The sequence below is a fragment of the Equus asinus genome, chromosome 11, assembly GCF_041296235.1.
Source record: "Equus asinus isolate D_3611 breed Donkey chromosome 11, EquAss-T2T_v2, whole genome shotgun sequence".
Classification (NCBI taxonomy): domain Eukaryota; kingdom Metazoa; phylum Chordata; class Mammalia; order Perissodactyla; family Equidae; genus Equus; species Equus asinus.
Window position 1 is genome coordinate 67432850 of NC_091800.1, and position 15851 is coordinate 67448700.

General features: G+C 42.8%; 1 protein-coding gene across 1 annotated transcript in view; it reads left to right on the top strand.

The window, feature by feature from the left end:
• Window positions 1–428: 428 nt before the first annotated feature.
• The window catches only part of GPC6 (glypican 6), a 1011638-nt gene continuing 996215 nt past the window's right edge, over window positions 429–15851 (top strand). The window contains exon 1 of the mRNA XM_014864850.3: window positions 429–1035. Within this exon, the coding sequence (XP_014720336.2) occupies window positions 876–1035 (160 nt within the window). The 5' untranslated portion in view covers window positions 429–875. The remainder of the gene's footprint in view (window positions 1036–15851) is intronic.

The following is a 15851-nucleotide window of genomic DNA, read 5'->3' on the forward strand; positions in this document are numbered from 1 at the left end:
AAGTTAATGACTTAAAAACATTTTTTCTTTCTAGATTGCTTGCTTATGTCATTAAACGCAGCATTTCGGATCTGTATGAACGATGCGAAAGGAATGAGAAAAGAGGAACGTTTCCTTTTTTTTTCCTTCTACCGAGTAGCAAGAGATCCAGTCCAGGTTTTGCCTTCGACTCTGCCTCTGAATTTCGGCTGTGCTATGTGTAGCACGTTTCTCTCTCTCCCCTTCTTTCTCCTTCCCTCTTGCTTCCAGTGTCTGTCTCCAGGATTTCTCTCTTCCTATTTCAGGAGGACTCTCACAGGCTCTCTCAGCCTGTGTGAAGCTGAGGTTTCCCCTGGATCCCGTATATCCCCAACACATACCTCCACGCACACCCATCCCCAAGAACCCAGCGCTCACACCGACACACACACGCGCGCACACTCACTCGCGCTCGCCAGTCCATCTCCCTCCCGGGAGAGCCGGCGCGCGTTCCCACCTTCGCGGCACACTCCGGCTAGCCGAGCTCGCAGCGCTCTAGGATTGTGCGGTTCGGAACTCGCATCGCAGCTTTGAACCCCCATGGTGGCTTTTTAAACATTTCTTTTTCTCCTCTCTCTCGGTTTTATTGCACCGTTTTCGATCTGAGGGGCTAGAGGAGCAAGGCGGCTGCTTTCCCAGCCAGCCCTGGTTGGCTTGCCATCCTCCATCTGGCTTATAAAAGTTTGCTGAGCGCAGTCCAGAGGGCTGCGCTGCTCATCCCCTCGGCTGGCGGAAGGGGGTGACGCTGGGCAGCGGCGAGGAGCGCGCCGCTGGCTCTGGCGGGCTTTCGGCTCGAGGGGCAAGGTGAAGAGCGCACGGGCCCTGGGGTTTACCGAGCTGGATTTGCATGTTGCACCATGCCTTGCTGGATCGGGGCTGTGATTCTTCCCCTCTCCGGGCTGCTGCTGTCCCTCCCGGCCCGGGCGGATGTGAAGGCTCGGAGCTGCGGCGAGGTCCGCCAGGCGTACGGTGCCAAGGGATTCAGCCTGGCGGACATCCCCTACCAGGAGATCGCAGGTAAGCGCGGGCGCGCGGCCCGGGCAGGCTGCAGCCCTGGGTGGCCACACGGCACCCGGGCCGCCCGGCCCCCTCCTCCTGCCCCCTGTTGCTGAGTTGTTGGTGTTCACTTTCCGTCAGGGCTCTCCCGGCCGCCGCGCCTCCGCGCTGTGCGGCGGCTGCTCCCGCGGCGTCCCCCGCAGGGGAAGGTGTGCGTCTCAGCTGCCTCATTGTGTGCACACGCGGGAGCGCCCTCCTGCCCTCCCTCCCTCCGTTCTCGCGCCCTTGCGCCCCCTTCCTTGTTGGCTCCGGCCGGGCGGGCCGGGGAGCCCGGCACTCTCGGGGGCGGCCGCGGCGCGAGGGCGGATCGCCGAGCGGGGCGCCCAGCCCGCGCCCCTTCGCTCGGGCAAAGTTGGAAGAACTGCGGCCGCAGTTTGCCCAAGCGCCACAGTCTGAGTGGCGCCTTCTCCACTCCCGCCCTCGCGCCGGCGGGGGCGGCGGAGAGACGCCGAGGGCTCCCCTCGCCCCTCGCTCCACTCTCCCTGTCCTTCGGGGAGGCAGAGCGCTCGGCGCCCGGGCTGGGGGCGGGCGAGGCTGGGGGGGGGACCCCTACCCGGGACCCGGCCTCCCGACGTCGGTAGTTCCGGGCCGGTTTGGGGAGTTCACCGGCTGCCTGTTTCAGATTTGGGGCGGGCTTTCCCGTTACGGTTCCTCAGTGCTTCCCTGATTGCGGTGGGTCACTCATGGTTTGGAGGACACTCCAGCCACCCGGCGCGGCGCCCCGTCCTGAGCGTGGCCTCGCCCGCCGCTCTCGGAAGCTGAACCAACTTAATGCGTCTCGGAGTCCGCAGACCCTGTGTCCCCCGCGTGCCCGGCCACTAGCATTCCTCCACCGAGAGCTGGAGAGCCCCCACCCCCGTTCTCGGCGCCAGTGTGTGGGTAGCACTTGGTCTCCAACTACTTGCGCAGCAGCCTGGGTGCGTGTTTTCCGGCTCTTAGCTCCAACCGAATCCGAGCTTCTCTGGGGCTCTGTGAATGAAACGTGTTGGGGAGAGATAATCCTTTGGCTGCCAGAGGACAGAACTGAGAGAGGCCAAGAGATGCTGCTAGGACGCGGGCTGCTCAAACCCGGCAGCTGAAGTCCTCAGTGACCTCAGATGGTCAAGTCAAAACGCTGAATTTCCACCAGCCTCCCTGCCGTTTTGCCAAAGCACTGGTCGATGGAAGAAAAGCATTTTGCAGATATCTTAAAACATCACAGTTTCGATACACAGTGGGATTGCTATTTTATTGTGGTTGATCTACAAACTCTACAAGTGAGGGTTTTTAACTTACACTGAAATTAACATGTTTATATAAATTTAGGCATCGTAAAAAAAAAAGTAGCCCATACATCACGTTAACAGCGCAGAGCATTATATACAGGGAGCCTTTTTCAATTCTAAGCCAGACGTAGCCAGGCTCTGGTGAGTCGAAGGCGGAACCTGTGGTGAATTATAAGACTACTTTTCTATCATTGTCACTTCTCCCTTTTCCAGAACTCTTTAATTTGTTAATCAATGGAGAGCGACTACCTCCACAGCTGCTTATGTTTCTTAACTCTCTTTCCCCTTTGTCTACTGTTATTTCACTCTTTTTAATTAATTGATAAGGATCAGCTTTGCTTTCCCCCCCTCCCCAAATCTCAGGGAATTCAAGTTTTAAAAGGTTTGTAGTATGGATCACTTCTTCTAGGAACTTCTACTCCTCCGGTCTGTGCTTTTTCAAACTATATGTTTTAAACATAACGTGATTTCGGATAAGATATCTCAAAGAAGAAAATAGGTAAGTATTTTTAAATTGCTTCAGTATTCTTTAGTGGATAATGGGACTTTCAGGAGACTGCAGTTCATCCTTAGCATGATGCAAATCTCCTTAATATCAAAGTGAAGGTTTTCACTGTAAATACTTGCTGTAGTCACCATTTCCTTTCCTGACAACATTCCCAGTGGTTAAAATAAATCCTTGAGAAGATTTTTCACTACAGAGGTTCTTCTTCTTCTTCTTTTTTTTTTTTTGCCTTTTCTCTCCACCCCTTGACAATTATGGTGCTTGCTAATTAGCTATGGATTTCTGAAATGTGTGCACTTTTGTGAAACTTACTTTCTAGGACTAAGGGCATGTTGACTTTGCCGGTTAACACTGATGTCTTTTGATGCTGGTGGAAATAATCAAGGTACAGGTCACTGTGAGGTCAGAGGCATATTTGATAGGAAAGTAAATGAATCGAAAGATAATTGTATATTAAGGATATACATTTTTTCAAAGTAAGTTTTAGTCAATTGCTGTTTGAATAATCACTTAGGAAATGCCTCCCGTTATTAAATGCACATACTCTTCCTCCCCTCCCTAGTTCCTGATACTATTTACATGTAATTATCTAGTGTATGGTGGTTATCCTTTCTTTAAGCTCTTTTTCATCCTTTGCCTTATTTGGACTTTTAATGGTTTGGTTGAGAAACAGAATATGCCATTAGTCCACCAGGGAACATGAATTTAAAGGACCTGCTGTTCAGATTTCAGATTCATGAGACTTTCTAATTGGAAGATATTTGCAGGTAGCTTGCCTGGTAAAATAACTGAGAAGTAATAAGGACATTATGTTTCATCATGACATTATTAAAGTTATACTCAGAACTCACAATTGTGAAATAGTGTTGCCCTTTTCTATTCTAGGATGGAAGGGAGTTCTTCAAACCCAACTGATGAGGGACTGTGATGGGTATATATAAGGTTATACTCTCAGAGAGTGCTTGGGAGGGAGGAGGGCTTCAAGAAGCTGTTTGCACCATCAATCTTCTCTCATTCCTGGTTTTAAACCGCCCCAGGCAGATCAGATAGACTATCTGTCTTTGTTTGAAAGACCTCCAAAGGAGTAGACTCCTGAGCCCCTCTCAGCAATTCATTCTAATACCTGGTAATTCTTGTAGTATCGAAATGTTTCCAGATATCTAGCCAAAAGCCTTTAGAGTGAACTTCTTATTTTCTCTTGTTCCATCTTCTGGGAAAATATTGAGCAGTGGATCAAGTTCTTTGTTAGGACTGTTATTCTGATCAAAGGTCGGTGTGAAACATTCCCGTCTTTCTTTGAGCATCGGTAATATTATCTCATTTTCCAACCCGACTCATCTTGGTGGCTCTAAACTTCTATAGGAACTCCACAACTGAAAAGAGCATCTGCTTCAAAGTCTGGGCAACTCAGGGGGTGTTGTTTTAGGCTTACAGTGCCACTGTTTTATGCTTTGAGCCTTCCTCGAGTCATTCATTATAATACTTTATAGCTGACTAATGGTGGTTTATTGGCTTACACATTCACTTTTTCATTACTTATCTGATACAACTTTATTTAACAATTTCTTATATAGAAATAACTATGTGCCCAACACTTATTTGAAAATATTACCTACTTTTAAAACATTAAACATTGCCTTATTGACTCCTTCTAATAACTTAGTAGATACTATCATTATTTCCGTTTTATAGATGAAAAGACTGAGCAACAGAGAGACTTAAATAATTAACTTGCCCAAGGATGACTCATCTAGAAAGTGATGAGGCTACAATTCAATCCCATGTACCCTGGCTCTGGGCACGCCAATCCATAGACTTAACCCTGCCCAGTGCCATTCTGCATTTGTTAAATAAATGCATGCAAAATCAATTCTTTCTTCATCTAATATGTATATAGCCTGATATTATCAATCACCATATGTATTCCCTCATAGTTCATGCTGAATATTTTTCTATTTATTTGTAACATCTACAATTTTTCCAGATCACTTTGAATTTGAATTTTATGTTCTCAGGAATTGGCCATGCTGCCACCACTAACTTGTTCCTGTATTTATGCATTTACTTGATCATTTTCTTGTATAGATATGGTTATATAAAAGATGGAAACTAAAGAACATGTGTTGGTTTTCTTCAATATACCAGGCCTACTGGAATATTGGGTTAGTCCAACAAAGCTTACTATAGGAAGTTACCTTGGGGATAGAGAGAGGAGAGAAGTTTATCCCCACACATTAGGGAAGAAAAGTCTAACCAACTCTGCTCGCAGTATTCACCTTGCTCCCTCCCCCCAATTTTTTTCTTTGTTTGGAGGAAGATTGGCCCTGAGCTAACTGCTGCCAATCCTCCTCTTTTCACTGAGGAATACTGACCCTGAGCTCACATCCGTGCCCATCTTCCTCCACTTTATATGTGGGACGCCTACCACAGCATGGCTTGCCAAGCGGTGCCATGTCCGCACCCAGGATCCATACTGGCGAACCCCGGGCTGCCAGAGTGGAACATGTACACTTAACTGCTCTGCCACCGGGCCAGCCCCAACCTTGCCCCTTTTTCTGTCTCAAATAGTTTGAGAGTTGAGTTACAGCATCTGGATGTTAATAAAGTATTAAACTGTTTTCCATCTCTTTGATACCAGTTTATCTCTGAAATCTAAAAATCTCTCTCAAAATCTAAAATTAAAAGGAAGAACATTCTCTTATACTCTGTTGATGTACTAGTGACTGTTTTAGCCCTGCTTTATTGGTTCCAAATTTCAAAATATATAGTGTTTTATTTTACCTGGCTTTTGTCCAACAGGCTTTTCCTTTCTTTGGTGGGCTTCCCAGGGAGACTGTCCTTCCTCTTTCTGCTCCCCCAGCAAACTGACTTATTTAATACATCTGCCATTACCCCAGATCTTTTTTCAGTTTGCATGTAGATATCACATTAACATAAATGGAACAATAGTGTTTGGTAACTCTCACTCTTTTGCAGTCATATTAAATATCCTGTTTGGGAATAAATTATTTGATTTCCATTTATCTTCCTGCTTCACAGATTTCTGATTTCTTTGCCCTCTGTTTAGTTAGCTGATGTCTTTAAAATCCTTGTGAAGAACAGTGTGAAGTATAAATGAGTTAGCTGAACTTCAAATGTTTTTTTTTTATGACTTGTCAAGTCACTGGATTTCTGAAAGAATCATGTTAATTCCAGGTATGAAAGCAATCTAAAATCTGGGCTATTAGGAGTGCCACTTGTTAAACTCTTGATTTGGGAATTAGTTTTACAACGATCCTTGCAAACAGAGTTATCTTAGCTGATTTAATTAGAGGATAATATGTCATCATTGAGAACAAGAGTTTATTTGAGTTGACTGATATACTTTTTTAGATAAAACTCACGTCATTTAACTGCACCACATCTTAATAGCTTGCGAGTAGAAATGCAGGCCACTATCAAAAAGTGATTTAAAATGTACAGCATTATGTTCTTTAACATATTATAGTATAAATATTGCATCATAATTTATGTAAGAGGGTGACTAGTGTTCTTTTTCAATTATGGGCAAGTTTTATGAACACTTACAAAACGCAAAATTATTGAGTCCTTTAAAACCAAAGTGACGAACCCTTTAGTCACTAGATTTGTTATAGACATATGAGTTTAGGATAAAAATTATCGTAAAGGAATTGTCGATAAAGTAATTTTAATAGCTTAATCTTAATTTATGTTCAAGCCCATAAAAGTAACGTTATAAGACTGTTTTTTTCCCTCTTAATTCACATCTCTCAAAAGACTTCTTAGCAAGGCCAGCAAGGTGACTTAAAGTTGTCTTGCCAGTATAAACAGAATACTTAATATTCTTTTAAACTTGGTGCTTGTATCCCTTTATAGACCAAATTCTGCTCTGTTAAATTCTTTAGCTGGCACATGATTCCCCTTTAAATAGTTTCATATATTTCTCCAGTGTTATTCAGTTTTCAACGATTCACATGATACTGTTTGAAAGTGTAGTTGACTCCCTAGGATGGCATATTTGTACATAAATGGTTTCATAGAGGTAAGTCCTAAGTAAAGGTTTAAAAATTCTAATAATCCTGGATGGAAATATTTAAGAGGTTTTAATGACCCTGGGTGAAAAATATTTTTTCAACAAATGCACCAGTTAGTAACAAGGAAAAGTAGAAATTTAATTCCATGTTTACACATTGTCCAGGTCATTGATTATTTTTGTAACCTGTGCTCCTTTTGCTTTTTTTTCATTCCATCCATTAAATATTTCTTGTTTACCTATCACATGTAAGTCACTGTACCAGGTGCTGGGTATAAGGTCCTAGTGGATTTTAATGCCAGCAAAGAAGCAGAAGTTAAGGGCACCATTCACAATGAATTAATTTTGGCTGAGATAAGTGCACAGCACTAGGGGCCCCCCCTCACCTAATTAGAGGGTCTTGGAAAAGCTTGCCTGATGAAGAGCAATGGTTTCTGAAGCATGAGTCCAAAGTCATTAAGGAAACAGGAGAGTGGAGGGTGCACACATTAACTATATGGTGAGAAGACCCTTCAGCATGAAAGGAGTTCCAGAACCCGGTGAGAACCAGCCACTGAGTGGGGAAGGAGGTGTGAGAGAGACTGGGGAAGAAGACCCTGAGGAACAGGCTAATGACTTATATAAATGATACAGAGATGGCTCATGCGTAGTGGCCCCGTGTTTACTTTTTCACCACAGGCATGAACTTTTCACTCTAAAGTCTGTGGGTGCTAAACTCGAGTTTTTACACATACTGTTGTTGTGAGCATAGCCCAAAGAAGCACATTTTTAACATTTAGAGCCTTCCTGTTTTGTGTGCCCTGCAGACTGCACCCAGCATCTGCTAGCCATTTATAAGACAAACCTGGGGCCTGTAAAAGACTCCGAGCTGCCACTGCCCTGCACACCCTCTGGCTGAGCAATATTGCCTGGATACCTAATCCCCCTCTGCCCTCTGCCCCGGGAGTTTCCTTAACCTCTTCCTCTTCTTTGTAGTGACCCCTCCATTATCTCTGGAAGGTCTCCTGCTGGGAGGGACTTCCCTTCACATGCAACCTGTCAAAGCGCCACCCACATGAAGCTTAGTTCTGTCCTATTGCCACCTCATCGTGTGTCTCTTTCCTCAGTCAGCCCTGAAGTCGCTCCAACTCACTACAGTGACTTTGGCCTTTAGCCTAGAGCAGTAAGAAGCTGTTGAAGAAGTGTTTTAATCAGGATTGGACATGGTTTTGCAATGTGACTTTGGTTGCTCTGTGGAGAACAGATGGGAGGAGAGCAAAAGCAGACACAGGAGGAGGAGGGGATGTTAGCTTGAACTAGAGTGGTGACTTTGGAAATGGAATGAAGTAGAAGGATTCAAGAAATATTTAGGAGGCAAAATTGATACCACCAAAAGACCATTAATGAATCAAAAGTTATTTATTGAGCATCTACTATGTGATTGACAGTGAATAGGGACTGGTGTGTGTGTTTCTGTGAAAGAGAGAGTTTGAGAGAGAGAAGCAAGTGTCCCAGCAACGCTGAGTTTACAAGGCCATATAAATACTCTAACATAGTTTATGTGTGCTTTTTGGTAGAGACAAAAAACTCAATATCGTAAAGCCAGCAGAGGACTGTTAAGAGTTATCAGTGTGGCTGAGAGAAGGGGATTTCCCAAATAGGGTGGGGTGAGTTGTTAACTCACAGAAAGCATAGAATTATCAAAATGTATGTAATCAGCTGTGCCCATTTTGAAACTTAAGTCACGGTTCTTTGGCAGTGTAAAAAAAAAATCTTAAAATTTCACCAAGATGAAGAATTAATTAAATTGTTATTTCGTTGCCCAAGATTTAAACAGTGGTGTGCCTATGGCTTAAGTACCAAATTACATTACTGATTGTAATGATAGGAATTGGAGAATGTAGGGATTTCTTTGACCTTGAGGAAAGGATGAGGTAAAATTTAATTGGGACTCTATTAGTCAGGGTTCTCCAGAGAAACAGAACCAACAGGATACATATACATAGATAGGTAGCTATATAGATAGATATAGATATATCAGAGGAGATTTATTATAGGAATTGGCTCATGCAGTTATGGAGGCTGCGAAGTCCCATAATCTGCTGTCTCCATGCTGGAGACCCAGGAAACCAGGTTGTGTAGTTCAGTCTGACTCCAAAGGCCCAAGAACCAGGGGCTTCAGTGTGCGAGGGCATGAAAAGATGGACATTCCAGCTTAAGAAGAGAGAGAGAATTTGCCATTCCTCTGCCTTTTTGTTCCATTCAGGCCACCAAAGGGTTGGATGATGCCTGCCCATGTTGGTCACTCAGTCTGCTGAGTCAAATGCTAATCTCTTCCAGAAGCACTCTCACAGACACACCCAGAAATAATGTTTTACCAGCTATCTGGGCATCCCTTGGCCAGTCAAGTTGACACATAAGATTAACCATCACAAGAATCTTGAAGGATGGGTAGTGTTTGACAAAGACCCATCAAAGAAGAAGGCAATCAGGGTGGGATTAAATCTGTGAGCAAAATAGTGCATATGGAGGCTAGTACAGAAAAGGATCTATTGAGAACTTGTGAGAAATAATATTGAACAGTAGGGTAGGTTTGGATTTTCTGATGGGCCCTGAAAATCCTAGGCTTTATATGGCAGGAAGTAGGTAATCATCCTGGGTTGTTGGCAGTGAAGTGACAGATGAAAGTATTGTTTTAGATTGACAAACGCTATAAATAGGATGGAATAGAGAGGAGGTCGTTAAAGGCCCAGGAGGAGGGAAGGACAGCCAGGGGGCTGTTTCGGATACTAAAGCATGAATTGCTGAGGTCCCAAATGAGGGTGAGAGGAGAGAAGAAGGGGTGAATGAGGTCATCAGAGAAAGAAGAAGCAAAATTAAAAAGAAAAGAACTTAAAAACTTTACTCTGCTACTTAGAAGTTCCAGTAAAAGAATTTAAAGAAGACAAGCTGTTGAAACTCTTGTCTGAAATAATTTGTGCCTCTTAAGATACTTTTGGCAGCAGGTCACAGAAAATCCTCTCTCAACTGGCTTGCACAATCAGGGAAAGCCATTATTTCACATAACAAGAAGTCCCAGCGTAGGGTAGGGAGTTCTAGGAGTGAGAAAGTAGGAAGTTTAACAGTACCATCAGGGTCCCAAGTTCTCACCATCTTTCTGCTCTGTGATCCTTAGTCTACCAGGTCAGCTCCCTTGTGGTCACAAGATGGCTGCCGGAGTACCAAGAGTCAAAGCCTCATTATAATGCCCAGAGGCACGAAAAGGGACTATTTCTTCCCATCGATGTCTCTTCATCCATGAAGCAGACTGCCTGCAAAACTCCCCCAGCAGATTTACCCACCCTTCTCATTTCAGAATTGCTTCCTGTGCCCATGCCTGGAAGAGAAAGGAAAGAGACCATGGCCACTGACCTAGACCAGTGATAGTTACACCCTCAGAGAGGGACTGATGTCCACCTTCTTCAAGTATAAGGCCACTGAATTGCTCAGTTAATCTTCATAATCTTTGTAAGAATCCCAAGGAATTGAGGGGTAATGGAGAAATTGAGAGGAACTACACAGACTGTCTGAATTAATAAGCTATTTGGAATTCTTGCTTTAGTTCAGGGGTTCTCAACCCTGGCCAGTGGTGACCTGATAAATGTTTAACAGTTGGCTCTCAGGGGGGTTGGGTAGGGGGAGACCTAATTTGTAGCATTTGTGTATTTCTGTGGTATAAACGTTTCCACTTTGACTGATTTCAAGCTACTAACAATTTAACAACCAACTCAGAAAATTCCTGAAAATTTAACAATTGGCTCTTTCCAGTTGGAAAGAGCCAGGGCTGTCCTGGAATCACGTGGGATGTTAAAAAAAAATACCTATACTTGAGCTCCATCTTCAGATATTATGACTTAATTGGTCTGGGACAGGGCGTTCTCCTTCCTTCCTTCCTCCCTCCTTCCCTTTCTTTCTTTTTAAATTTCCCCAAGTAATTCTGATGTACATCCAGGGAAGAGAACCAGTGATCTAGAGCAGTGCTTCGTAAACTTTGTCATGCATCAGAATCACTGGAGGGCTTGTTAAACACTGGTGGCTGGGCCCCAGTGCTGGAGCTTCTGATTCAGTAGTTCTGGCTATAGGGGCTATAATTTGCGTTCTAACAAGTTCCCAGGTGATGCTGATGTGGTTGGTCCAGGCACCATCCTTTGAATCCCCGGGGTCCACACTTTGGGTGCATTCAATGTGGTTTCAAATACGAGTTTTTGTCAGGATAGACATTCAAATTTGGGCAATGATTTTGTGTTATTTTTCACCTTGATCTCGGATAAGAATCTCCACCCAGAAAGTGTTGCTGCTGCAAATTGCACCACCCCACCCCAACATCTCCTGCACCTTCTTTCAAATGTTTACATTGGCCAGTAGAGGGAGTAAGGGAAGGAGTGATTGGATCAGTTCAATCCATAACTACCTAGGCCTGGAACAGAAGGGGCCTAACCCAGCTGCCAAGGGCATGTCTTCATGAGTGGGAGAGAACTTCAACACTGCTTTAAAGGTCAACTGGGAAACATTGTAAGTTTCTTTCACTGTAGGATCCCTATTATTCTTTGCTAATATGGCAGGCTTTCTGTAGGTGCTGCATAGGACTCAGGTTTTTGTCCTTTTTGGATGATTTCTGGTCAAGACTAATTGTATCTCCCACCCGCTCTTTGAGCTATTTTTCCTACATTAGCCTCCCAAGTGCGAATCTAGCCATTTTTTCCTGACCTCTAAACTCTTATTCGAGGAGACTACATTTAGAGCTGGTCACTCTTCATTTTTTACACATTTAATTAAAGATGTAGCATGATACGTTCTGGGCATGTGCACCTGTGTTCTGCAGGCTTCATCAGCTAGTGTGTTTGCTCTGTACTACATTTCTTGGATTTCTTGAGAAATTGGCTTCCTTTCTTTGCACCCCCAGAACAGCTGAAATTAGTAGGGGCCAGTGATCCTCAGCTGAATTTCAGGGGTCCAGAGGTATTTCCTCTTAAGGTTGCAGTGAAATTGAGGCAACTATTTTCTTTGCAAGAAAAGCTCTTTGAGGCCCTCTAAAAAAAGATGAATAACTTTCACTTACTATTTTATTAATGGGTCAGAATAGCTCAAAGTCAAGAGCACTTTTAAAACGAACTTGAAAAAAGCCACCATGGTTTTAGATATTGTAGATATTTTAGTACAACAGGCCTTAACTTTTTCCTGAAAAAATAAGAAAATATTGTCCTTTATCTGTTTCCTTATCCTACTTTTTTGCTAAATCTCAATGATTGGGAGTTTTTAAAACTTAGAAAATGATAAAATTTAAAATCACTGCTATTTTTTCCTTTTTTACAGCAAAAGGTTTAACAAATGTTTTTGAGGAGTTTAAATGATCTTTGACATAATGAGAACTCTATTTGGAAAGTAAGAATTTGTAAATCTAAAGTCTTAGTAATCTGGAAATGCAGGATTCCTGAACATTCCTTCTTAATCTGTTACAGCTTCTCCTCCAGCTGTATATCTGCATTGAACTTAGAGAACAGTTGACTGTTACTTTTACATTATCAAGTGCTAATGTGTGAAAGGCTTTTATTGTACTTTTACTACTCATTTGATTATGTGGTATCTTATTCAATATTCTTTCACAGACTTGGGGGTATTCAGGCATCAGGAGGTCAAGTACTATGTTAAAAGCTTAGGCCAATCTTTTTATATGACTGCAATAAAGAATATATTCATTTCACTTATATTACCACATGGCTCTCGTAAAAGGTCAGTTTCAATTGAATGTAAAATAGGTTTCAAATGGCAAATTTTATATTATTCACAACAAAATTATTATGTATAATCTCTTTCAGTGACTACTTCCCCTCTTTTAAAAAACATAACTTGAAGATTTCGTAAAATCTGACATCTTCATGGTGTGTTTTGTACAATAGATGTATAGAAATTGTGTAAACTCATGTTTTTGTACTTTAGTCAAGAAAATATGTATAGAGTAATCATACTTAAATTCCAGTTAAAACGACAAGTTAGGTGTATTAGATAGTCACAGCAAAAAACATGAAATTATACTTTTTCATTTTGTTTTTATATTAATTTAACAAATTAACTGAGTCAATTTCTCAGCCTGGGCTATTGATAGAAAGATAAATAATTTAATATTGTAAGAAGTTACATGCATAAACATAAGCTGATTGCTATGATTTCAAAATGGCAATTTATTCTTATCTGGAACATGCTTAGTAAATTACACAAAGGTTTTCAGCTTAACAAAGGGTTGACTATATATAGAAATATAGGTTATAATGATCTTAATTCTATATGTTAACTAAAGTTGCATTTTATAGCTGGCATAACAATTTCCCATAACTACAAAACCAATAACACATTTTAAAATGAATTTTAACCTTTCTAACCATTAGTTTATAAAGTACGACTCTTGACAAAACTGTTGCTATTCTTCTGAGATATTTATTTTCAAAAGTATGACCTTGTATTTGAAAAAAATTTAAAAATGCTTTGTGTTTTGAAAGGCTTTGAAACAGTATTATTTGGAAAAAATGATCCTCTCTGACAATTACTATAATCAGGAAAAATAGGAAGATGGAATACAAATAAGCAAGAGCAGCCTTTTCCCTGTTCGACATTTCTCATAGCTGTCTTCATTCAGGGTGACAATTCCGATTTTAACCTAATTAAGCGTTAGAGAGAACCAGTGTCTCAAGAGATAAACCTGAAGGTTTCTGGAAGTCCCAGGCTGCTCATTACCTCCCAGGCACCGCCAGGGAGCTGCTGTCTGGGACTTTTGGAAGGTGCCGTGGATGCCCAGAAGGAGGCTCTGCTGTACGGCGCCAGCCTGTAGGTGTACCACCTTAAGCCGCATTTCAGCCTGGTTACTGTGGAATTGATTTTCACGGCTCATGACAGAAGCTGTTTTCAGCCCTTGAAAAGGAAGTGGCTAGGGCTGATACTCCTCACACAAACAGCAAATTGCTCCGTGGCTTTCATAGCATTCGAGGTCTGTTACCTTAAGGTTCTAATGGCCTTTTAACAGTGTTTCCAGCTGAGCAGCAGATGTAAAGGATACTGAACATTGAAAGCACTGTTCTTTTTTTCCCCTTCTCTGAAAGAATCATTTTTTACAGACATTGTGCTAACACCATATCCTAGGACCTATTCAGTGGCATGTTAGATTTGAAAAACGGAACCAAATCTCAGATAAATATAAAGTATTGTCAGTGCCATGAATCTGCCACCTTATTGGGCTTGTGTCCCGTATTACTGCCCATCAGGAACTGACACTGTGTCACCATTAGTGGTGGCCCCATTTGGTAATATCTCATCAGGGAAAAAAATAATTACTTCAACCCCATGAAGCCTCTAAAACACCTTACAGTTTAAGTCAATTCATTTTAATCCCCAAAATTAAAATATATTTTCTGAAAGCAATACCCTTAACTCTTAGAATTATATCTGGTGTACCTTTGGTTTTCCTTTCTGTTGCTCTGAGTGTTAGTTTTATCCTTCTGTTGGTCAGGGTGTGCTCCCTGCCCGGTGAACTTGAAGGCCTTTAAACTAAGGTTTGGTCTAAGGTTGGTGTTTCAGTCTTCTGGACTTTTGGTGAGAAAGTTACACTTAACTGAAGAACACTTGTCAAATTGGACATTTTTCCATTTGAAAAAATTAGAGAAATAGTATGTCTTTTGATTTCCTTTAGATCCAAGCAGTGTTTCCTATTTCAACTTTCCAGTGGTGAGTAGACGAGGTAAGAGAAAAACAGCCATGCAGATGAGTCATCGTTCCTCACCCCAGCAACTCGCCTGTTCCACGAGCTTTTGGAAGGACCTTTAGGAAGTATGTGAACTGCCACCATTTTTTCCTCCAAAGTTGAAAATATACACACATTGCAGCTCCAATATGAAAAGGCGTGCAATTTCCTCTCCCTCCTCCTCTTCTTGTTTTCTTCCTCCTCCTCCCTCTCTTCTTCACTCACATGACCCATTGGGTTTTGGGTAACCAGAAAAAAATTTTAGTGTGATCTAATTTAAAATTTTGTACGGTTCATTTAGCTCTTCTAGGTAATAGTTAATCCTATGGGATACTTGCTCTGGTGTAGTGGTTAAGCAGAGACTGGCTTTGATGTCTGGCTTTACTACTTAGACTTTTTTGAGCCTCTCTGTGCCTCAGTTTTTTCATCTGTGAACAGGGATAATAACAGTCCCTACCTCTCATCATGACTCTATTAAATGAATTAACATTTATAAAGCTCTTAGAATAGTGCCTGGCATATAATAAAGGCTATGTACATGTTTGTCAAATAACAGATGATAAATAAGCAAATCGATCTCTTAGATGCAGGAAGGGAGTGACAGGGGAGTGACTCTTCCCCAGGAAAGGAAGGGGAAGTGTGAGTTTCCTTGGGCTCCTCCTATCTCCAGGGCCCTGCCAGCCTGCACTGCTGATGTGTGGGGTTGCCATACTTTTTGATCTGATCTTGTGCAACTTGGCAAGGATGTGGTAGTCCCCTTTCCTGCAGCATTCACCCTCACGTTGGTCTTTCTGGCCCCGTAGGCCACCTGAATCCCTGACCAGTCCCTCACCTGGCCTCTGGCCAAGCTGTAGTCTTGATCACCTGGTATGGTGGGGTCATGGCAAGCTTTCTGGTTGGTAACTCAGCTGTTTGCTGAGTCTTTTCAGAAGGGCTCTAGAGACTGCTGGGCAGGGCCTGTGCCCCCAGGTGTGGGGATAGCCCTCCCTCTGAGTACTCTGTGCCTCCAAGTTTATGGCGAGGTTGGTGCCGGGTAGCTCACCAGGGACTCTCTTCACAGAGTCCTAAACAGAATTGGAGCAGGAAATCCCTCTTCTCTTTGACTTTCGTGTGTTGATGCAAAGCTCAGAGAGGAGGAACCTGGGAGACTTAGGGAACCATTACCCTCCCTCCACCTCCCTTCTTCCCACAGACTCTTGGGGCAGGGATGGGTTTGCTACCTTCTCT